The sequence below is a fragment of the Xyrauchen texanus genome, chromosome 32, assembly GCF_025860055.1.
Source record: "Xyrauchen texanus isolate HMW12.3.18 chromosome 32, RBS_HiC_50CHRs, whole genome shotgun sequence".
In the NCBI taxonomy this organism is placed as follows: Eukaryota; Metazoa; Chordata; class Actinopteri; order Cypriniformes; family Catostomidae; genus Xyrauchen; species Xyrauchen texanus.
The window spans coordinates 3,422,362-3,446,451 of record NC_068307.1 but is presented as its reverse complement, the minus strand read 5'-3'; the positions used below and the strand labels follow the sequence as shown (position 1 = coordinate 3,446,451).

Here is a 24,090-nt window from a genome sequence, read left to right as displayed (position 1 = left end):
AATATCATGTTACACGCACCATCTCATATCAACACTGTACCATGGTAGCAAAATACAGAAACAATACTAATGCAATTGCCTAAAACCTTTATAGACCCAAAAATGAGCTTTTTAAAAAATACTTTACGTAATTATGTCATCGTGTCAGCTGATAAACCTTGTTTTTTATAAACGAAAACATTATTTCTCCTGATACACAATATCATACTATTACACATATTTACATTGATTAAACCTACTAGTGAAATGATGCAATGATCACTCAAAGGCCACAGTCAAGATGTGTTGTGCAGTAATACAAAGCCAAGCTATTTGTGGTCCACCCAAACTGTGAGGAAAAACAGCTGTTTCAAACAGCAATCCAAGTGGTTGATTTACAGTTTAGATTTGGTCACGTCCATGATTTTATTTAATGCTTCTGTATTTTCTCCCTCTGGGGCTGGAGGCCAGGCACTGTGGTCTGATGAGAGAGAGAGAGAGAGAGAGAGAGAGAGAGAGAACAGAAAGATTTTTAATACTTAAAAATGAAAAGTTAGGGGGTCTGGGTATCTCAGCGAGTATTGACGCTGACTAACACCGCTGGAGTCGTCTCCTAAGCAACCAAATTGTCCCGGTTGCTAGGGAGGGTAGAGTCACATGGGGTAACCTCCTCGTGGTCGTGATTAGTGGTTCTCGCTCTCAATGGGGCGTGTGGTGAGTTGTGTGTGGATCGTGGAGAGTAGCATGAGCCTCCACATACTGTGAGTCTCCGCTGTGTCATGCACAGCGAGTCACGTGATCAGATGTGCGGATTGACGGTCTCAGAAGTGGAGGCAACTGAGACTTGTCCTCCACCACCCGGATTGAGGTGAGTAACTGTGCCACCACAAAGACCTACTAAGTAGTGGGAATCATGCATTCCAAATTGGGAGAAAAAGGGAATACAAAAGACAAAAAAGGAATGAAAAGTGAATGTCAGTTCATGTGTTATAGCCTCATCCGCTGCACACAATTACATATTTTACGCTTCAGAAGATGTTATAGGACTTTTGAACACAAACTACACAAATGCTCAGGGTGTTTATTTAAAGAATGTTGTCATTTTCAAAGCATGTACCTGGGATTTCCCACACAGAGTGGTAGAGTCTCTGTCCTGCATCCACCTTCAGGGTTGCTCCAGTAATGAAAGTGGCAGCCGGGGACAGCAAGAAACATATTGTAAGACATATCTGACAGTATAAGTTAGTTACTAACTCTTTAAAGTTAAGTCAATGTATACTGCCTGCTATTTCTTTTTAAAACAGTAAGTGAAATATTAATATGCTACATTGCTGTCATTGATGACCTCATTATGTATTAATATCCAGTGCAGTGTGCTCTGTTTGTGTACTACACATTGTGGTAAATGTAGTAGGTCAGTGGAGTATTTTGCATTGAGATCATTTGCATACTGTGCAGAGTATACATACAACACATTGCAGAAATAATACTAGTAGTATGCTAGTGTGCTACTGCAAACATGGGCCTTAGTCCTTCTGCATTGCATTCTTCCAGGTCAGGATACAGAACAGGATCCACACGGACGAGACATTCTTTAAACTGGTTATAGCTGCCATCTAGTGGTTATGTATTAAACTTTGGAATATTCTGGGTTCAATACAAGCTGAGCTCAATCAACAGCATTTGTGGCATAATGTTTGTTTACCACAAAAATGTATTTCAACTTGTCCCTCCTTTTCTTAAAAAAAAAAAAAGAAGCAAAAATCTGGGCTACAGTGATGCTCTTACAATGGAAGTGAATGGGGGCCAATCGGTAAATGTTAAAATACTCACCGTTTCAAAATTATAGCCACTAGACATAAACAATATGTGTGTTAATATGATTTTAATGTGATGAAATCGCCATCTTACCTTTTCTTTGTAAAGTTATATGATGACGCAGCGCCGTAAACCCTAAAATGACAGTAAAACGACTATTTAAATAACTTTACAGCTCAAATAATTCAAAAGTTTGGACAGAAAAATGTATTTAAGTGATTTTATACAATTATCTGATTCACATTTCTGCCTTTCAAAACCTCAAAAAATTGGCCTCCATTCACTTCCATTGTAAGTGCCTCAAGGTAACATTGGTTTTTACTTTCAAAGAAATGGAAGGAGGGGTTGAAATTATTTTTTGTGGTAGTTAACATTGACACAATTGAGCTTAACTTATATTGAAAGAATATTCCTTTAAGGTGTGTTGCTGATCTGTGATAAATTCTCAAGATTTAAAACCTTATAAGAAAGTTTGAAATTTCTGTCAGATCAGGATTATTTTGACCTACCTCCTATGGAACATATACTCCTTCTTTTAGCCGGACTGGATGGAACTGCCATCCCACTGGAAGCACACTCAATGGCCAGACTCTTGGTCAGATTGTCCAGCGCTGCCCTGGATGCTCCCTTGTCATTAAATGGAGATTAAATTTAGCTATGAATGGAGCCAAAGTTCCTGAATGTGGAAGGATGAATGTTAGACCAACCTGAAATTGAAAATGGCAGACAGGAAGTATGGCCGACCAAATTTGGTATCATCGTTCTCGCAATGAGCCAAGGAAGCTAATGACAATAGGCCAAATTTTCTAAAGTCATATGGACTTTATTATATCATCTGCTATCCCCAGACTTTCTGAGTACCTTCAAAACATGGCCCCAATGACCCATACCAAATTTCAGATTGATATGCCAATGCGTCTCTAAAATACAGCAATTTAAGACAAATTCAATATGGCCGACATTGGAAAATTGGGTATCATTCGACTCGTTATGCCCCAAGGAATCTAAAGAGAGCAGTCTCATTATATTAGGCCAAATATTCTGAAGTCATAAGCAAAAATAGCAATGTTTCATATTTCTTGACCACTAGGTGGTGCTGTGCCATCAAGTTATGCTTGTGATGACATACTAAGCTTCATGTCAATATGCTAAATCGTTGCAAAGATACATCCTAACATCCATTTTAACACGCTTGCCTTTCAATTCGTCATGAATTCCATAACTTTTTGTCATGAGTGTCTCTAGATTAAAATTAAAGCTAAAACTTAGAGCGAATCGGACATACAATCTTGGAGGAGTTCGGAAAATTTGTTTTTTCAGAAAATTAAAAATGGCAGAATATCTAGTGGGCGAAGCTTCAAAATAACATCACCCATTGGGTATCGGCATGAATCAAGGAATCAGAGGACCACATTTTGTAATGTATTTCTAAAATACAAAAAGTTAACGTCAGAAAATTGGATATTATTCGACTTGTTGTACCCCAATGTATCTAAAGAGATCAGTCTCACGATTTTAGGCCAAACTGTTCACAAGTTATAAGCAAAAGTATCAATTTGTTAGATTTCCTGACCACTAGGTGGTGCTATGCCAAAACTTTGAAGGTTCCTTCAAGACATTACGCTTAAGAGTTGCAAAGATACAGCCTCACTTCCATTTTGGTGGGCTCATTGTCAAATTCATCATAAATTCCATATTTATTTGTCATGAGGATTTTTGGGGTAAATCAGACATACTGTCTAGGAGGAGTTTGAAAAAGTAGGTTTTCAGAACATATTAAATTGCGGATAATCTAGTGGGCAGGGCTCTGAAATGAAACAGCCCACTGGGAATCGGAATGACCCAAGGAATCAGAGGAAAATATGATTTTGTTTCTAGACCAGATCAAAAGTTATGGACCAAAACATGTGTGCAATTTGAACACTTGGTGGACCTAGAGGGTTTAAGTTAGTGACCTCAAATTTGGGTCAATTCAATTTGAGAGTGTCCTCTAACAGTGTACCAAATTTCACAATATTCCTATGTACGGTTCTATGGGCTGCAATAGACTTTCAGTGGAAGAATAATACTTACAAGAACACTAACAGATACAATAGCTGCCTATGTACCTTCAGTGCTTGGCCCCTAAATATAACATTGCAAATATGTTTGATAGATATAATTTACAGACCCCGTAATTACTCATTTGTACACTGAATGTCCAATCTGTTATTTTCCACCTTGACGCTGTCCTTTTCTGCATATCGCGGTGCCGTTTTGTGGTCTGTCGTGCATTGGCCCGTTTCGCGGCTGACCCACCGGCCTGCTCGTTTCTCCCAATGGCCAGTCCGCTCCTGATCGGCCCCAAAGTGCATCTGCCCACAGGGAAAATGCCCGGTATGCCAGAATACCAGTCCAGCCATTGATGAAACGTAAAGATACTTATAAAAGTATGTTGAAATGTCACCAAATTGTAGGAATGACCCAAATACAAATTTAAACTCATAAAAAGGTTGTCAATCACAGCCTTCCGGCCTTTGGCACTCATCAAGTTCAATGGACTGGAAAACTGTCCACCTCCATTGTTCACCAATAATTCAATTCTCAGATGAAGCTTCAGCGTGGAGGCCATCAGGCTCTTCACCTGTCAAAAATGACAGCTAAAACATTGGATAGTAGACACAGATTCATAACACATGAAACTATGATAAATATGTAAAGCCAATTAGGGGCATTTGTCCCTCTATGTACATACAAAAATGATCAATTTCCATCATGAAGTTTCAAGTACAGAAAACAACCTCATGGCCTAATGTTAGCATTTTGGTGCCAAACATCTAACGGACAATCTTTGAAACAAAAAGAATGCTTTACTGCCATTCCTAAAGCCAAGTTTATATGACCGTCACCTCGTCTTCACACTGGATGTTACACTGTATAGGGGTCACTTTAGCTGAAGTGGATGAGGGGATTTCGTGAGTCAGCTCTTCAGCTGCTGACACCAGACGCTTGAGCTTCCTGGAGGATATGACCACACTATATCCTACAACATGGGTGATATTTGAGACTTGAATAATCTGTGTATTAACACTTCTATACAGTTACAGCTAAAGTTTGGCCTCACTTGACTGCATTAAAACATTTTGATTAAAAAGCTTATGCTCCACATTCATCATATTTTATATACACAGTATCTATCTATATCTACAGTTGTAGTCAGAAGTTTACATACACATTAGCCAAATACATTTAAACTCGTTTTTTCCGGACATTTAATCGTAGAAAGGCCTCATTGCTCGCACATGCTTTTTCAGTTCTGTCCACACATTTCTATCGGATTGAGGTCAGGACTTTGTGATGGGCACTCCAATACCTTGACTTTGTTGCCCTTAAGCCATTTTGCCACAACTCTGGAGGTATGCTTGGGGTCATTGTCCATTTGGAAGACCCATTTGCAAACACGCTTTAACTTCTTGGCTGATGTCTTGAGATGTTGCTTCAGTATATCCACATAATTTTCCTTCCTCATGATGTCATCTATTTTGTGAAGTGCACCAGTCCCTCCTGCAGCAAAGCACCCCCACAACATGATGCTGCACCACCATGCTTCACAGTTGGGGTAATGTTCTTCAGCTTGCAAGCTAACGATGGTCATTATGGCCAAACAGTTCAATATTTGTTTCATTTGACCAGAGGACATTTCTCCAAAAAGTAAGACCTTTGTCCCCATGTGCACTTGTAAACTGTATTCACGCTTTTTTATGGTGGTTTTGGAGCAGTGGCTTCTTCCTTGCTGAGCAGCCTTTCAGGTTATGTCGATATAGGGCTTGTTTTGCTGTGGATATAGATACTCGTCTACCTGTTTCCTCCAGCATCTTCACAAGGTCCTTTGCTGTTGTTCTGGGATTGATTTGCACCTTTCGCACCAAACCATGTTCATCTCTATGAGACAGAATGCATCTCTTTCCTGAGCGGTATGATGGCTGTGTGGTCCCATGGTGTTTATATTTGCGTACTATTGTTTGTACAGATGAACGTTGTATCTTCAGACATTTGGAAATAGCTCCCAAGGACTTATGAAGGTCTGCAGTTGTTTTTCTGAGATCTTGGCTGATTTCTTTTGATTTTCCCATGATGTCCAACCAGTGTGTGTGTACCAGTGTATTAATAAATGAAATGATGGGTAAAATGTTCAGTTATTTATTATCTAATTAGGCTATCAAGGTCACCGCTATCAACAATCATCAGTCTTCAGATGAGTGAAAAGACAAAAATAGCTGTCACAAACAGCATCAACATCTTTAAGTCTATGAGTGTCCCAACGTGCAATCAAAAGTCATTCACGTGTACTTGCACACTAGTGGCCAAATGCTGGAAATACGTAAGACAAGTGGGTAAAGTAGGCAAGACCAAAACCACAAGTGAGGTTATTGGGACAGGGCCATAGAGGCTTCGATATATTTTAAAAGAAAAGTCTTTACTCAAGGAAGTGTCTTTCTAGCGGTTCGTTGTTCATGCCCAAAAGGGTTTTCAAGCGGTGCGGGATAACAAAACTAGATCGCGCAGCCCGGGCAGTCAAGGGCCCCTGGGCACTGGCCCGGTCGGTAATCCGTCCCTGGTAGGAACTGAAACATAGCCTACTTAAAGTGACATGTACCGTTAAAAACAAATGTATTCTAACTTGACTAAAATAAACAACAATACTTCTATTCAACAAGAGGCCAATGAGGAAAATACATTTTACATTTGTGTATCCTTTCATGAAATTGTTTTCGTTACATATTATATTTTGAGTGAAATCGGTTAAAAAATGTACAGATTAATTTGATTGATTTCAGAATTTTAGTAATGTGGGGCTTTTGCTTTAAAATGACAGCATGTGTGGAGGACAAAACCTGCAATAAATAAATATATAAACACAAATATACATAAATAAATCCACATATTTGTGCATAATATATATATATATATATATATATATATATATATATATATATATATGATATATGTGTGTGTGTGTGTGTGAGCAGATATACAAAGGAAGAATTAAATGCACCCATTAATGCAAAAATAATACAATGTAAAATTAACATGTTGCACAAAGGAAAAAATAAATAGGCAACTACATACAGAAAGAAATGAATGATTAAAAAAAACAAAAAAAAGAACATGCAAATATAGAATTAAAAATCACATTTTAATTTGGACGTTTCTTTAAAAAATGTTCATGTCCCCAACCATTTATTTGCTTTATGTTGTATTTATGTATTTGCATTGATGGGTGCATTTATTAATTTTTGTGTGTTGTGTATCGATTTATTATTTTTGCAGGTTTTGTCCTCAATACTTCAATGGAAGCTAAAACATGAAGTACACATGGTCACTTGTGCTTACATTTAATTAGTGACATTGAAGTTAGTGTATGTGTGTGTGTGAGAGAGCTTGGGGTGTATATGTGTGTGTGTGTGTGTGTGTGTGTGTGTGTGTGTGAGAGAGCTTGGGGTGTATATGTGTGTGTGTGTGTGTGTGTGTGTGTGTGTGTGAGAGAGAGAGCTTAGGGTGTATATGTTTTTGTGTATGTGTGTGTGTGTGTGTGTGTGAGTTTGGGGTGTATATGTGCAGTGGTGGACAGTAACGCAGTAAATGTAATTCGTTACTGTACTTAAGTAGCTTTTTTGCGTATCTGTACTTTAAATTGGGGAGACTTTTACTTTAACTCCACTACATTTCAATGTCAAATATCTTACTTTTTAGCCACCAATCACAGTACAGCGCGCGCGCTTTGTTTTGAACTTGCCTTGGCGGCATCTACTAAGCGCGAACCAGGGACGCTTTCCCAAAAGCATCGTTAGCCAACTATGGTCGCAAGTTCCGTCGTTATCATCATAGTTCAACGAGTCGGTGTTTCCCGAAACCATCGTTCCAACGAACATTCGCAAACAGCATCGCAGAGTTGTGTGGTTGGAACGGCAGCTCTCGACCTGTGGTTAGAAGCAGAGTTTCTTGTTATTATAACATGTGGGCTTAATAAATTATTATCTTGAGCCAAATAAGCAAGATGACATTCTGTACAATCAGTATCTTTTATTTAGAAGACATACAAATGTCCTTTATGTCTTTTAGTTTGTCAATAGATTTAAAGCACCATTTGTGAAGAGTGCGCATGTGTGAACGTGCTCTAGTGCGTAAGAACGAGCCTATGATTGAATCTGGAAATAAAGCAAATAACTGAGAAAAATATGAGATAGTCCTCAGATGACATGTCCGTAATTTATAGCAAAACATCTAGCATTAATTCGATCGCAAACAGATTCATTAAAAGTAGTTTTTACTCCACCACATGTGTGACATCATTAACCAACGTGGTTGAACAACCAATTTGCGACAATACGGTTTCGGGAAACAGTCGTGACTAGCAAGTTGATTTCTTCAACAGTGCATCGTACTACGGTAGTGGAGCAGCAAGTTACGTCGTTGTACGGGAATCGCACCCCAGAGCCGTTAAATATGAGAGTTGCGAACATAGACGGTTGCGACAGTGATCTCGCCGCCGCGCGGTCACGTGATTCGTGTAGCTCTCAATAGTTCCAAACAAATTGTGTTGCCAATGATTTTAAGCGGGGGCAGAGAGCAGCAGCTATTATTGCAGCAATTATCGGTAAATATTGACGCATAATGTACATTGATTATTATGTTGACACTAAAATGACTTGCATATAATAGCATTTTTTTTCTGGGGAGTAGCAGAAACACTGCATTAATACGTTTTTGTGTTTAATTTTGGAGGGAAATTGGCTGCTCCCATAACATAGAATATATATATATAATATACTATATAGTATATAACAATACTAAAATGATTATTATTAAAACACGTGAGACATGTCGGTATGTAAAACCAAGTGATTTTATTTTACAATATATATACATGGACACAAACAGAAAAGAAAATGAATTCTGTAATTGTATTATCTTGTCAATCACTGATAAACAACAACAACAACAATAAAAGAAACTCACGGAATATGGTTTTGTTTTCTAACGATGGAATTTCCTTTACTCTCAAACAGTGATGAAATGCCCGTCTATGTTATTGAAGGCTTGCAGCAATGATCAATATTCCAACATCGTCTTGTAAATCGTGTCTACAGCACTCAAATGACGTACAGACAGACAGACAGACAGCGATCTCATTCTCACAACAAGCTTGTGAACTCCCGTTCAGTCCGAATGATTAAAAACATCTTAATGATTTATTGCTTCTTAGAGTTATACTTGTACACAGATTTACAGAAATTGCATGAGTATATATATTTATAAATGTCACTATCTGCATGGTTTTCAATATACACTTACATATACACATCCATATTTTAATAACATTGTGCAAATTTGAAGTGTTAAAAACAATTACGCTCAATACAAATTGTATATAAAAAAAATTAACCAAACAAATCAACTAAAAATAACAAATGTTAAAAAGGCAAGTCTTGGAAAGATGGGCACTTTAGCTTTATTATTCCTAAACCATTGCATATAACAACAACAACAACAACAAAAATATCTGTCTCTAGAGGTCATTTGAAGTAGTACCCATTCTCTCATTGTTTATCTCACAGTCCTTTACAGCAGCCTACGCTGCCACGAACCTGTACAACATACAATATGACACCTGCACAACCAATACAAAGAGTACAACTTAACAATACTATGTGTCTGTATGTACATGAATTAAATACGCGTCTTCAAGCACTTGATTGGTTAGCGTCTGTGAGTGTACTGGCTAAAAACAAACAACAAAACTCTTTGAGCGATGACTGTGTATGTATGCGTTTCATGTAAAAATAAATTCAAACCATTAAAATGACTGCCAGAAGCCAAACTAAAGTGAGGCCTCTAAAAGAGCAAGGGGTGAAAGTGCATACTGTAGTATATTGTGCGCTTACTGCCCGTCTGTTGTCCCAGTTATGAACATTATACTCTGAAATCTTAATAGCCATTCAAGTCTTGCACCGCGCTCTCCGTGGTCCAACAACAGCCAATTTGTGGCTCTTCAGACGGGTGGTCAGTTGTTGTCGGGCCTTTTCAAACAATGCATTCCGGCATGCCATGTTTTTACCCAAGATGCATCACATTCAGTAGCTGTTTTCGTGTCCTGCGAGGATGTACAGATTGCTGTGTGCTGTAGGATTGTCTGTTGGCCGACTCTCCAAAACCACGACTCTATAAAGAGTAACATTAGAACAAAATAAAAACAAATGCTAATTAATCATTAATTAAATAGTATATTCTCAACAATTATTTAAAAATCATATATTAATCTTGCGTAATGTTTATGGTCCCAGGTTAGGTTAGCCGTAAAGTGAACAGTGTAATTGCATACAGATGTAATTAAATCAAGGTACTTTAAAGGTAAGTACAATGCAAATTACATAACATACTTATAATGCATTAACTCATTTTAAGTAGCAAAACGTTTAATTTGAAAAATGTGTTCATATATGTTCAAAATGAACATTAACACAGATTACGGTAATAACTGCAGTGAAATTATTCTTCATTGTTCGTTCATGTTAACTAGGTGCTGTGACTATTCACCATTTCTTCAAAATCTTTAAATCATAATTTTGCCTTCATTAGTTCATTTTAAATGGTCCTGTGGTGCGACAAGTTCATTTTTAAAAGTGCAAATATTCAGTCTTTCAATTAACATGAGGTCATAAAAACTGCATGCATAATGAATATAAATCTAGATAGGTAAATTTGGAAAGACTAACTTTAAAATGACAGTTTAATATGGTTTTAAAATCTTTAAAAGTTTGATGGTTTTACAGACCCAACAGTCCAGACAGACAGATGTCAGAAAGACAGCAAGAAAACTAGATGAAGTTTGCCAAGCCTAACTTTGATCTTAGCTTGGTTTGATGGTGTGGCAGGGCGGAGGGCGGGGCCGGGTCGGTCGTGATTCTACTAGGGAATCTAGTAATCAAGCCTCCGAGAGGGATAAAGGCTGACTGTGGAGGATTGTGAGGGAGAGAGAGATAGTTTACGGACATGTCTGTCATGTGTGTGTTTGTCTTTTAAGTTTCTCATTAAAATATTATTTACATCGTCAAGCCAGTTCTCGCCGCCTCCTTTCCTTTGATCCCTTTACACTGGTGCCGAAATCCGAGAAGGAGGAGGGATACGCCGTAGTAAAGTTCTCGCCACTACCGTCCACCCCAAAGGAGCAGCCGCAGCCATCTGCCGGGGGACGAGGAGCCCGGCTGTCTGGAAGCGGAGGACGGCTGCCGACCGCGAAGGGAGAAGGGGCTCCTAACCGACTGCCTGGAGCGGTCAGGGCCGCTGCCAGGGACGGAGGAGTCCTCTACCAGCCACTGAAATCTACAGAGCGGGGAGGGGCTCGCTGCCGACCGCCTGGAGCAGGAGAACCGCTGCCAGGGGCGGGGGAGACCCCTTCTGTTCCCCAAGAACGCGGCGGGGCGTTCCGTCCGCCAGGGGCTGGAGGACTGTCTCCGATCTGCCTGGAGAGGCACGGCTGTCGTCCGTTAGAGGGTGGAGGAGTGGCCGAGGAACAAGCTACGGCGTATCGGAGAACTGGCTTTTATCTCTCTCTCTCCTCTCTCTCTCTCACTGTCGCTCTGCGTTGGTCTTTTCCCTCTCGTTGAAATTTTACAGTGTTTTTTTGGGGGGGTACTACACTGTTACAGGAAGTACCCCCCATTTTTTATTATTTCTGTTTCCCTCCCCTTGTCCCCTCCCTCATCCAGGTGGACAGGGATGACCTGTCAGCAGATGGGGCTTCAGGCACGCCCTCCCCCAGGGAAAGGGGGGGGGGGGGGGGTGTACGTCATGCTGGGGGCTCCCCTGCCTGAGAGAACAAGGGAGGAATGTGGCAGGGCGTCGTGATTCTACACACCCGGTCCCTTATTAGGCTAATCAAGCCTCCGAGAGTGATAAAGGCCGACTGCGGAGGCTTGTGCGGGAGAGAGAGATAATTTACGGACATGTCCGTCATGTGTGTGTTTGTGTCTTCCGTTTCAGTTTATAATTAAAATATTATTTATATTGTCAAGCCGGTTCTCGCCTCCTCCTTTCCATCTAAATTACGTTACAGATGGTTATTAAGACATTACAGTCAGACAAACAGATGGATAGAAGTCCCCATAATATGGCTATACAGTTGCTAGGGTGTTTGTTTACATTTGAATTACATTTTTTGACAGATGGAATTGGAATAGTCTTGGTCCATTTGTACATTCCATCAATGTACTGTAAGTCTATGGGATATATTTAGAGATTTGATCATCTGCCGTGTGAAAACTGTCATTCAGATCTGTTCGAAAAGACACATCGACACAAGTCAGAACAGACGGAAGGTCTGTACCAAGTTTGGTGGATGTAGCTTGAAAGCTCTAGAAGTTACATACAGAAATATTGGTCCTGGTTTAGTCATTTTAGAAAAACTCGAAACCATGTCTGTAGAACAACATAATTCAAGGCATTGAGTGTGTTTACATTTGAAATGTTAAATAGTTGGAATTTGACAGTTGGAGTTTGAAATCACAAACATTCCATGCCCTGTTTGAACATTCTGTATATGTAAGTCTATAGAATTTGCTGGATTTATGATAGTCAATATTAAGAGAAAACTGTAGGTCCGATCAGTCAGAAAATTCACAGCAACCCCAGTCAGATCATTCTCAAGGACTATGCCAAGTTTGAAGGATGTAGCTTGAAAGCTCTAGGAGGAGTTGCAATCGGACATTTTGGTCTTAGTTTAAGGATTGTGGAAAAACCCTAAAGCATGTCTGTAGAATAACAGTATGTTGGCTTTTTCAAGCCAGCATAATTTAAGGTGTTTTGTGTGTTTACATTTGAATCGTTTGACAGTTGGAATTTGAAATCGTGAACATGCCATGCCCTGTTTGAACATTCCGTATATGTCCAGTATGTCTATAGGATTTGCTGGATCTTTGATAGTCCACGTTGAGAGAAAACTGTAGGTCCGATCAGTCAGAAAATTCACAGCAACCCGAGTCAGATCAGCCTGAAGGACTGTGCCAAGTTTGATGGATGTAGCTTGAAAGCTCTAGGAGGAGTTGCAGTCGAAAATGTTGGTCCTAGTTTTGGGATTTTGGAAAAAACCTAAATCATGTCTGTAGAATAACAGTATGTTGGCTTTATCAAGCCAGCATAATTCAAGGTGTTGTGTGTGTTTACATTTAAATGGTTAGACAGTTGGAGTTTGAAATCATGAACATTCCAAGCCTCGTTTGAACATGCAGTCAATGTAATTTTTGATTGTTAAGGGAAAACCGTAGGTCTGATCAGTTAGAAAAGTCATAGCAACTTGAGTCAAACCAGCCTGAAGGACTCTGCCAAGATTGGTGGATGTAGCTTGAAAGCTCTAGGAGGAGTTGCAATCGTAAATTTTGGTCTTGGCATAGGGATTTTTCAAGTCAACATAAGGTGTTGTGCATTTACATTTAAATGGTTTGACAGTTGGAGTTTGAAATCTCAAACATTCCATACCCAGGTTTGAACATTTTGTCAATGTACAGCATGTCTATAAAATTAGTTGGATATTTGATTGTCCATTAAGGGAAAACTGTATGTCTGATTAGTTCGATAATTCACAGCATCCTGAGTCAGTACAGTCTGAGTGTCTGTGCCAATTTTGGTGGATGTAGCTAGAAAAGCTCTGAGAGAAGTTGCAATTTGAAATTTTGGTCTTGGTTTAAGGATTCTGTAAAACCCCCAACTCAAGATTGTAGAATAACAATATGGTGGCATGTCACACCAAAGGACATGACAATTTTCCACTACCCAAACTTAATCACATTTTTTCTTACATATGCTTTGTATTAAAAACATGGATGTAAGGGAACATAAAATGGACTTCTGGTAATTAGTTTGATTTTATCACCTGTCTGAACCCAGCAGCCGGAATATTCTGGAGTTGTCAGAAATCTCTTGTGTAATCTGAAAGAGAATGGAGAGCATAGTACGATTAAACTGTATCTATGTGCATCTTATACATTATGGCACAAAGCTACATGCATATATAATGCTGGACTTGCCTCATTGGACTTGAAGCTGCGTCCTTGCATGCCATGCCTCCAGAAGGCCAAAACACTGTCTTGTAGACAAACTAAGATGGATAGATGCACAAAATATATAGAGAATTAAATACAGACCACCCAAATATTTTGTTCAAATGCCTACAAGATAACTGCTGAAATCGCTAGATTTGGAGATTATTTGTCTTAAAATCAGAGTATAAGGGTCTCATACCTATTGCTTCAATCTGGAAATTAAAAGTGAGTTCTGCCGACAGCTTTCGACTGGATTTCAAGCGTCCTTGCAAATTCACAATCTTTATGCATCCTGGAGGGGAGGAATAGAGGCAATGAGTCACTATTGTTATTGTGCAGGGGTCTTGAGACGCACTTTAAATGACGTATGAGAGATTTATAACTTTTGTGAACTATTCCTTTAACTGTAGGTTCAGTACTTACGGTCTAGGCAGACTAAAATTGTATCTCTCTCCAGCTGGGTCACATGGATCACGCAACTCTGTGGGGTATCTGAAACAACAACAAGAATTTCTAAAATAATACGTTTTTGAAATATAGCTCACCTAAAATTCACCATCTCAAATGGTATGGGTTTGAACTTTCTTTCTTCACAAACGACGACATTTTGAAGAATTTATTAGGTGTTTTTGTCCATACAATAAACGTCATTGGGGTCCAAAACTTTCAAGCTACAAAAAGGAAATAAAGGCAGCATCCATATGACTCAAGTTTTTAAATTGACGTATTCTGAAGTGATCCGAATTGAGAAACAAATGTACATTATAAATTATGCCTCCTTTATGTCCTTTTTATGTCCTTTTTGGGCCCCATTGACTTGTATTGTATAGATATATATTCACATCACATCTCCATCAAAATATCTTCATTTGTGTTCCGCAGAAGTCAGTCAGTCATATGAGTTTGAGACGGCATGAGGGTGAGTTGACACTTCTGATTTTGGGTGAAAAAATTTGGGTGAAAAATACACTTCTCCTTTAAATACAAATGCAATATATATTTCTCAAACAGCCAATTTAGCTCAAATTGATCAGAATAGGTTTCTTTAGACAGATCTTGGCATCTTGCGTTTATACCACCCACCAGAATCAGTGAACCAGTTGGAGGTAGAGTTTGGGTTGAGCGTCTCAAAGCGCACCACCTGGTTGAGCTCTGTGCCTTCACTCGCAGCTATACAGATGAGCGGATATTGATGCTCTGGAACCACTAGCATCTCAAACACTTCCAGCGGACACGGCAGAGGGAAGTCTATGCTCTGCACAAACAGGGGAAGACAACGTGTCAGTGCTTCATTTGGAAACAGCGTGCGTGTGAAAATGCTTTATAAACACCAAGAAAAGCAACTTTTCTTACAATAAAGCAATAAGCCACAAGACATTGTATGTTACAGGGGTGTTCTTAGGACATATAAGAATACGGTATACAGTTATGGTGAGCATTTTCTAAACTAGTGCTACATGCTGATACAATCATATATATATACACTCACCTAAAGGATTATTAGGAACACATACTAATACTGTGTTTGACCCCCTTTCGCCTTCAGAACTGCCTTAATTGTACGTGGCATTGATTCAACAAGGTGCTGAAAGCATTCTTTACAAATGTTGGCCCATATTGATAGGATAGCATCTTGCAGTTGATGGAGATTTGTGGGATGCACATCCAGGGCACGAGCTCCGTTCCACCACATCCCAAAGATGCTCTATTGGGTTGAGATCTGGTGACTGTGGGGGCCATTTTAGTACAGTGAACTCATTGTCATGTTCAAGAAACCAATTTGAAATGATTCGAGCTTTGTGACATGGTGCATTATCCTGCTGGAAGTAGCCATCAGAGGATGGGTACATGGTGGCCATAAAGGGATGGACATGGTCAGAAACAATGCTCAGGTAGGCCGTGGCATTTAAACAATGCCCAATTGGCACTAAGGGGCCTAAAGTGTGCCAAGAAAACATCCCCACACCATTACACCACCACCACCAGCCTGCACAGTGGTAACAAGGCATGATGGATCCATGTTCTCATTCTGTTTACGCCAAATTCTGACTCTACCATCTGAATGTCTCAACAGAAATCGAGACTCATCAGACCAGGCAACATTTTTCCAGTCTTCAACTGTCCAATTTTGGTGAGCTCTTGCAAATTGTAGCCTCTTTTTCCTATTTGTAGTGGAGATGAGTGGTACCGGTGGGGTCTTCTGCTGTTGTAGCCCATCCGCCTCAAGGTTGTGCGTGTTGTGGCTTCACAAATGCTTTGCTGCATACCTCGGTTGTAACGAGTGGTTATTTCAGGCAAAGTTGCTCTTCTATCAGCTTGAATCAGTCGGCCCATTCTCCTCTGACCTCTAGCATCAACATGGCATTGTCAGCCCACAGGACTGCCGCATACTGGATGTTTTTCCTTTTCACACCATTCTTTGTAAACCCTAGAAATGGTTGTGCGTGAAAATCCCAGTAACTGAGCAGATTGTGAAATACTCAGACCGGCCCGTCTGGCACCAACAACCATGCCACGCTCAAAATTGCTTAAATCACCTTTCTTTCCCATTCTGACATTCAGTTTGGAGTTCAGGAGATTGTCTTGACCAGGACCACACCCCTAAATGCATTGAAGCAACTGCCATGTGATTGGTTGATTAGATAATTGCATTAATGAGAAATTGAATTATTAGTGTTCCTAATAATCCTTTAGGTGGGTATATATATATATATATTAATTATTTATTTGTGTATTCATATTAGGATTGGGCGATATATTGAATATTCACTATATTATTTGTGATGCTTTTGCTGGCGATATAAAATTAAGCAATATCGTGAATATCTCAATGATTGAAGTATTATTATTATTATTATTATTATTATTATTATTGCAACTACGTTTCCTAAAGAGTGCATCATTAGACTCATTTAATGATACTTTAGAGCTGCAAAATTATTAAATAACACCACAATTTCAGTATTTTCATATGTGATTATTAAACCGCAAAATAATTAAATGAATATATGGTCTGTGTGAACAGGTGAGGGATCACGAAACACTCTTTTAAGTACATTGTGAAAGGAAAGCAAAGCAAAGTTATTATACAAATGTAAAAAACGAAAGTGACAGCGTTTCAACATTTGTAGTGAGCAACACTGCAAACTGTCAAACACACACAGCACTTCCCAAGTTCTGCCAAAATAAAAGCTCCAAATGAATTAAATACGACAGCACGTTCAACTCTCCGCCAAAATAAAAGTACGAGGATAATTAGATACGAAAGCATGTTCAAATTTCTGCCAAAATAAAAGTTCCAGGATAATTAGATACGACAGCGCGTTCAACTTTCCGCCAAAATAAAAGTTCCAGGATAATTAGATACGACAGCGCGTTCAACTTTCCGCCAAAATAAAAGTTCCAGGATAATTAGATACGACAGCGCGTTCAACTTTCCGCCAAAATAAAAGTTCCAGGATAATTAGATCACGACAGCTGCGTTCAACTTTCCGCCAAAATAAAAGTTCCAGGATAATTAGATACGACAGCGCGTTCAACTTTCCGCCAAAATAAAAGTTCCAGGATAATTAGATACGACAGCGCGTTCAACTTTCCGCCAAAATAAAAGTTCCAGGATAATTAGATACGACAAGCGCGTTCAACTTTCCGCAAAATAAAAGTTCCAGGATAATTATATCAGACGTCAACTTTCGCAAATAAAGTTCAGGATAATTAATCAAGCGTTCAACTTTCCGCCAAAATAAAAGTTCCAGGATAATTAGATACGACAGCGCGTTCAACTTTCCGCCAAAATAAAAGTTCCAGGATAATTAGATACGACAGCTGCGTTCAACTTTCCGGCAAAATAAAAGTTCCAGGATAATTATATACGAAAGCACGTTCAACTTTCCGGCAAAATAAAAGTTCCAGGATAATTATATACAAAAGCACGTTCAACTTTCCGGCAAAATAAAAGTTCCAGGATAATTATATACAAAAGCACGTTCAACTTTCCGGCAAAATAAAAGTTCCAGGATAATTAGATATCACGATACAGCACGCGTTCAACTTTCCGCCAAAATAAAAGTTCCAGGATAATTAGATACGACAGCGCGTTCAACTTTCCGCCAAAATAAAAGTTCCAGGATAATTAGATACTCGACAGCAGCGTTCAACTTTCCGCCAAAATAAAAGTTCCAGGATAATTAGATACGACAGCGCGTTCAACTTTCCGGCAAAATAAAAGTTCCAGGATAATTAGATACGAAAGCGCGTTCAACTTTCCGGCAAAATAAAAGTTCCAGGATAATTAGATACAAAAGCGCGTTCAACTTTCCGCCAAAATAAAAGTTCCAGGATAATTAGATACGACAGCGCGTTCAACTTTCCGCCAAAATAAAAGTTCCAGGATAATTAGATACGACAGCGCGTTCAACTTTCCGCCAAAATAAAAGTTCTAGGATAATTATATACGAAAGCACGTTCAACTTTCCGGCAAAATAAAAGTTCCAGGATAATTATATACAAAAGCACGTTCAACTTTCCGGCAAAATAAAAGTTCCAGGATAATTAGATACGACAGCGCGTTCAACTTTCCGCCAAAATAAAAGCTTCAGATGAAGTAAACTTGACAAAAATATATTACTATGGTATAAAACTGTTTAATCCTCATAAAAGCAACAATAATAATAAGAAGAAGAATAACAGTAATAATAATAATAATTCAGTGTTATACTATATCATAATAAAATTCAAATGAGCTCCAAAAAGTGAGTGAACTTGTTCAATATATGGAAGTAAATATTGTTGCATTGGTGCATCTAAATTAAATGTATTAAATATCGTTCTTCCTTGTGTTCGTTTGTTGAAAAACAGTGGAAAACATGCCTTCATGCAACAATTTAAATCTACTTGGCTACAATAGCTGTTTGATTGAAATTATAATAATAATAAAAAAATCAACAACACTTATAATGCCATTTCAGAATAAATACATAATTATCAATAACCTAAAAAATATGTGATCAAAATATGTGGATTTCTAGTCATTTTACAACGACTTCGATCGCAGATGTTCAAATCAGAATTTAGAGTCACAGCTATCCTAGGCATGAGGTCTATTGGTGCATTCACATCATGTTGGAATTGCTATAACTTATATTTCCAACATATTACAACAACAGTCCTACATGAATCTTTATTCAATATTAATCCACAGATCAATAAGTAATGTTGTTTTTTGTGATCAATGGCATGATGGGAACAGTGATGCTGGGCTCACCTTGACCAACATGAATTTCTGCATGGACTCTACCCACTCAAACAGGATAACACTGGACTGAAAGGCACCGCACAGATACTTGTGACCAGTGTACGGATTCCTCACTGAGAAAAGATACAAAATACATACTTTATATTGTGCGTTTTAAATGCAAGCAGTTATTAGAAAGTATTCCATCAAACATTAAATATCAAGAAAAGTCCAACTGTCCTTGATCTTTTGAAATATGAGAGTATACAAGAGTTTGATGTACTATGTAATCATACTACAAGTTTCATAACTGAAAACTTCCAGATTTGTGATCTGAAATAACTGGATATGTTTCAGATTATCAGAAAGTAAATAAATAAAAGACATGATCATTTCAGATTTACATATCAACGATCCCTAAATGGCCTGATAATGTCTGTACAGTATGGAAGTGATTCAGGTGAAAGGAAGAAAGTCCCGGGTCATTACGGGATGCACTCACCTACACAGCACTTTTGACACCCTTTTGTTTCAGGGATCTTATTGGACACAGTGAATTTCCTAAAATGTAAACACACATAGGATTGAACACTTACAAAACAAAACAAAAACACCGTCTATTGGACGTGCATTTACTCGAAATCTAAACGTTTACCTGGGGATTATCTTGTCAGGGAATTTATGCGTCGCTATGGCGACAGGGAGCTTCTGCATGTGTCGAGCGTGATCAAACAAGCCCGAAAGACTGTGAGAATACAGATGAGATGCTTTTCCTGGGGAAACACAATTCAATAGAGTCAAAACTGGGGAAAAAGACACAATCAGGTGCCACTTTATATGAAAGTGTCCATATTAAGTATATAACAATTATAACAAAAAGGAAATTTAGACAGACTTTTACCTAAATGTAAAACTAAACCTGATTTAGACCTGCTTTTAAAGCACAGCTTACCGGATATTGTTAGCAGGCTGTTGCTCATGACATACAGCCAAGTACATCTCCGAGGGAAAAGCTGACAATGACACAAAAATAGCTTTAGAAGAAGACAAAAGGTCTGACTGAAGCAGCATGCCACACTCACACAATAAAAGACTTGAGATTTAGAATCACTCTATATGTGTTCTTTTGTGTGTGTGTGTGTGATTTTTTTCCCATTATTCTCCCAATTTGGAATGCCCAATTCCTAATGTGCTGCAAGTCTTCGTGCATCAACCCGCGCACCTTATAGTGCGTTACCGTGGAGATGCAGCGTGTGGGAGGCTTCACGCCATCCACGGCACGCACGGCACCATGCACAACTCACCACCTGCCCCACCAAGAGCGAACCACATTTTAGCGATCACGAGGAGGTTACCCCGTGTGACTCTACTCACCCTAGCAACCGGGCCAATTTGGTTGCTTCGGAGACACGGATGGAGTCACTCAGCACACCCTGGATTCGAACTAGTGAACTCCAGGGGTGGTAGCCAGCGACTTTACCACTGAGGTACACAGGCCCCCCCCCACTATATGCGTCTTATGCATAATGTAAGTAATATTATTTGAATTCTTAATGCATAATATTATATGTCTAGCTCATCTATTGTCACATATTTATAACATGTTAACTAAACATTTGTTTACTGCTGAAAATTAACGTCATACCTGCTCCATGGACGTCTCGTGGAGCTCATTCAGATTTAATGTGTAAATACCTTCCTCTGCTCCAAATATCAGATATTGGTCTGAAAGAAGCAAAGAAAAGCACAGATGCATCAGAGGCAATATTAATAAGTACAACTATGAACAAGCCTGGTCATGATTATACTTCAGAAATGTTTTTTATATGGTACGCAATTGGCCAGATTTTACCTCTTGTGTCTGGGTTGATCCATGAGGTAGCACAATGTATTTTTAATGGGCAGCCATTGAAGACTTTCGAGAAGCATGCTCCCATCTGGACATAGACAGCAAATGTGACAAAATGGACAACTTGGGATACAGCCAAATTAGGCACTTACATTAAAACATTTTTTTTACTATAATTTAAGAAAATAATAATAATAATAATAGATAGAACAATAAATTAATTCTAAAATATAATAACATTAATACAAATATTTTAAGAAAATAATAAATAATTAAACAATAAATAGATAATAAAAATAACATTAATACAAATATATTAAGAAAATAATAAAAATTATAATAAAGATAATAAACTAATGATATAAATAAATAATATACATGTATAAACAATGAATATAAATATTAATAATCATAATAATAATATATATTTTTGTATAGCACCTTTCATACATCTCAGTGCTTTACATATTGAAAATTACATTACAACATATATTCAAAACAAAAACAATAAAAAATAAATTAAATAAAAAGCAAACATTCACATACATGCCTACATATCAACTAAATGCTAATTAAAAATATCTTTAAATGTCTTTTAAAAACGTGGATGCTTGGGGTCTGTCTAATTTCAATTGGTAGAAACGAAAAGGTGAAAAAAGGTACAAAATGAATGACTAGTGCTTGTGCCCAAACGCATGATATTAAATCTGCATGATTTGATTTAGAATTATTAAATCGACTTACATGAACCTTTGGAGTTGGAGGGAGACCATTACTGATGGGTTTCTATGGGAAAATCAAATACATAAATCTCAAATTAAAGCAAAATCAGAAAGCATAGATTGCTTATCAATAATATTTTCAAGAGGTAAAATCAAAAGGTTAAAATAAAGACAATTCATTAAATATTTTAAAACATCTACTCATTAAATGTCTTGATGTGCATTTGAAAGTGAAGTATGAACTTAAAATACAGTGTCTACACACACACACACACACACACACACAGATAAAGATCCCCCATTTAGCCTTAACAGACTGTAGGGGCAAGTGCTGTTAGCGAGCACCTATGAAGGCCGGAATGGTACACGAGGGGGTGGGTGGCCAGCACCATGCCCGACCGCCTTTGTCTCCCCAGTGGCAATGTTTTTACACACCACACCAGGTACTCATTTTAGGCTGAGTCGACCTAGGGGAGGCCCGGGACCAGTTCAGATAATCGTCACTGGTGTTGGCCATGAGCGGGAATCGAACTCGGGTCGCCAGGCGTGCACACGCACACACACACACACTCAGAATTTTACATACACTTGGGTTGAAGTCATTAAACACATTTTTTTAACCACTCCACAGATTTCATTTTAGCAAACTATAGTTTTGGCAAGTCATTTAGGATATCTACTTTGTGCATGACACAAGTCATTTTCCAACAATTGTTTACAGTTTTAATTGACTATATCACAATTCCAGTATGTCAGAAGTTTACATACATTAACTTAACTGTGCCTTTAAGCAGCTTGAAAAAAAAAATCGGTCTAGAAAAGAAAGTCAAGCCTTTAGACAACAAGCCAATTAGCGTCTGATAGGAGGTGTAGCTGTAGATGCATTTTAAGGCCTACCTTCAAACTCAGTGCCTCTTTGTTTGAAATAATGGGAAAATCAAAAGAAATCAGCCAAGACCTCAGAAAAAAAATTGTGGACCTCCACAAGTCTGAAAGTACCACATTCATCTGTACAAACAATAGTACGCGAGTATAAACACCATGGGACCACACAGCCATCATACCGCTCAGGAAGGAGAAGCATTCTGTCTCATCGAGATGAGCATAGTTTAGTGCGAAAAGTGCAAATCAATCCCAGAACAACAGCAAAGGACCTTGTGAAGATGCTGGAGTTAGCAGGTAGACAAGTATCTATATCCACAGTAAAACGAGTCCTTAATTGACATAACCTGAAAGGCTGCTCAGCAAGATAGAAGCCACTGCTCCAAAACCACCATAAAAAAGACAGACTACAGTTTACAAGTGCACATGGGGACAAAGATCTTAACTTTTGGAGAAATGTCCTGATGTTTTGCCTAACGACCATCGTTATGTTTGGAGGAAAAAGGGTGAGGCTTGTAAGCCGAAGAACACCACCCCAACCGTGAAGCATGGGGGGTGGCAGCATCATGTTGTGGGGGTGCTTTGCTGCAGGAGGGACTGGTGCACTTCACAAAATAGATGACATCATGAGGAAGGAAAATTATGTGGATATATTGAAGCAACATCTCAACACATCAGCCAGGAAGCTAAAGCTTGATCGCAAATGGGTCTTCCAAATGGACAATGACCACAAGCATACCTCCAGAGTTGTGGCAAAATGGCTTAAGGGCAACAAAGTCATGGTATTGGAGTGCCCATCACAAAGTCCTGACCTCAATCCGATAGAAATTTGTGGGCAGAACTGAAAAAGCGTGTGCGAGCAATGAGGCCTATAAACATGACTCAGTTACACCAGTTCTGTCTGGAGGAATGGGACAAAATTCCAGCAACTTGTTGGGAGAAGCTTGTGGAAAGCTACCCAAAAACATTTGACCCAAGTTAAAAAATGTAAAGGCAATGCTGCCAATTAATAACAAAGTGTATGTAAACTTGATATAAATCATTCTCTCCACTATTATTCTGACATTTCACATTCTTAAAATAAAGTAGTGATCCGAACTGACCAAAGACAGGGAATGTTTTCTACGATTACGATTGAGTTTAAATGTATTTGGCTAATGTGTATGTAAACTTCTGACTTCAACTGTATATACTGTATATATAAGAGTCAAAGGTGTCATGTTGTTCATCCAAGAGTCAAAAGTGTTACAAGAATAATTATTTAAATCCACTGGAAATGAGCCATACCGGAAAATCTTTCTTGTCCTTTGCAGTGGGAACAGCAGGTGGCATTGTGCACTCTCTCTCTTCTGATGGTGAGTGTTCAGATGGGCTAACTCCATTGCCTGTGGGAGAGAAAATAAATTATCTTAAACAGCAGGGTCCAAAAATCTGTTACTCAAAATAGGCCTTGAAAAACAGTCCACCGGTGAGTGATTGTACACACAGCGCACACCTGAATTATTCTCATTTCTAAAATGTAAGGAATAG

General features: G+C 38.6%; 2 protein-coding genes across 7 annotated transcripts in view; both read right to left on the bottom strand.

Moving 5' to 3' along the window:
- Positions 1–1,479: 1,479 nt before the first annotated feature.
- On the bottom strand, positions 1,480–4,910 carry LOC127625749 (peroxisomal trans-2-enoyl-CoA reductase-like). The gene is made up of 5 exons (XM_052101114.1): positions 4,901–4,910; positions 4,686–4,819; positions 4,244–4,420; positions 2,307–2,424; positions 1,480–1,595 (listed from the first exon to the last, which is right to left on the bottom strand). The coding sequence occupies exons 1-5, from the start codon at positions 4,908–4,910 to the stop codon at positions 1,480–1,482; spliced, it is 555 nt and encodes a 184-aa protein (XP_051957074.1).
- A 3,758-nt stretch (positions 4,911–8,668) lies between these two features.
- The window catches only part of LOC127625801 (mitogen-activated protein kinase kinase kinase kinase 3-like), a 105,306-nt gene continuing 89,884 nt past the window's right edge, over positions 8,669–24,090 (bottom strand). For all 6 annotated transcript variants that reach the window (XM_052101161.1, XM_052101163.1, XM_052101164.1 and 3 more), the window contains 14 exons: positions 23,848–23,945; positions 21,701–21,742; positions 20,960–21,044; positions 20,753–20,832; positions 20,060–20,120; positions 19,763–19,880; positions 19,610–19,668; positions 19,138–19,241; positions 14,958–15,129; positions 14,298–14,366; positions 14,074–14,166; positions 13,860–13,930; positions 13,706–13,761; positions 8,669–9,999 (listed from right to left, as the gene is read on the bottom strand). In XM_052101161.1, the coding sequence (XP_051957121.1) occupies positions 9,912–9,999; positions 13,706–13,761; positions 13,860–13,930; positions 14,074–14,166; positions 14,298–14,366; positions 14,958–15,129; positions 19,138–19,241; positions 19,610–19,668; positions 19,763–19,880; positions 20,060–20,120; positions 20,753–20,832; positions 20,960–21,044; positions 21,701–21,742; positions 23,848–23,945 (1,196 nt within the window). In that variant the 3' untranslated portion in view covers positions 8,669–9,911. The remainder of the gene's footprint in view (positions 10,000–13,705; positions 13,762–13,859; positions 13,931–14,073; positions 14,167–14,297; positions 14,367–14,957; positions 15,130–19,137; positions 19,242–19,609; positions 19,669–19,762; positions 19,881–20,059; positions 20,121–20,752; positions 20,833–20,959; positions 21,045–21,700; positions 21,743–23,847; positions 23,946–24,090) is intronic.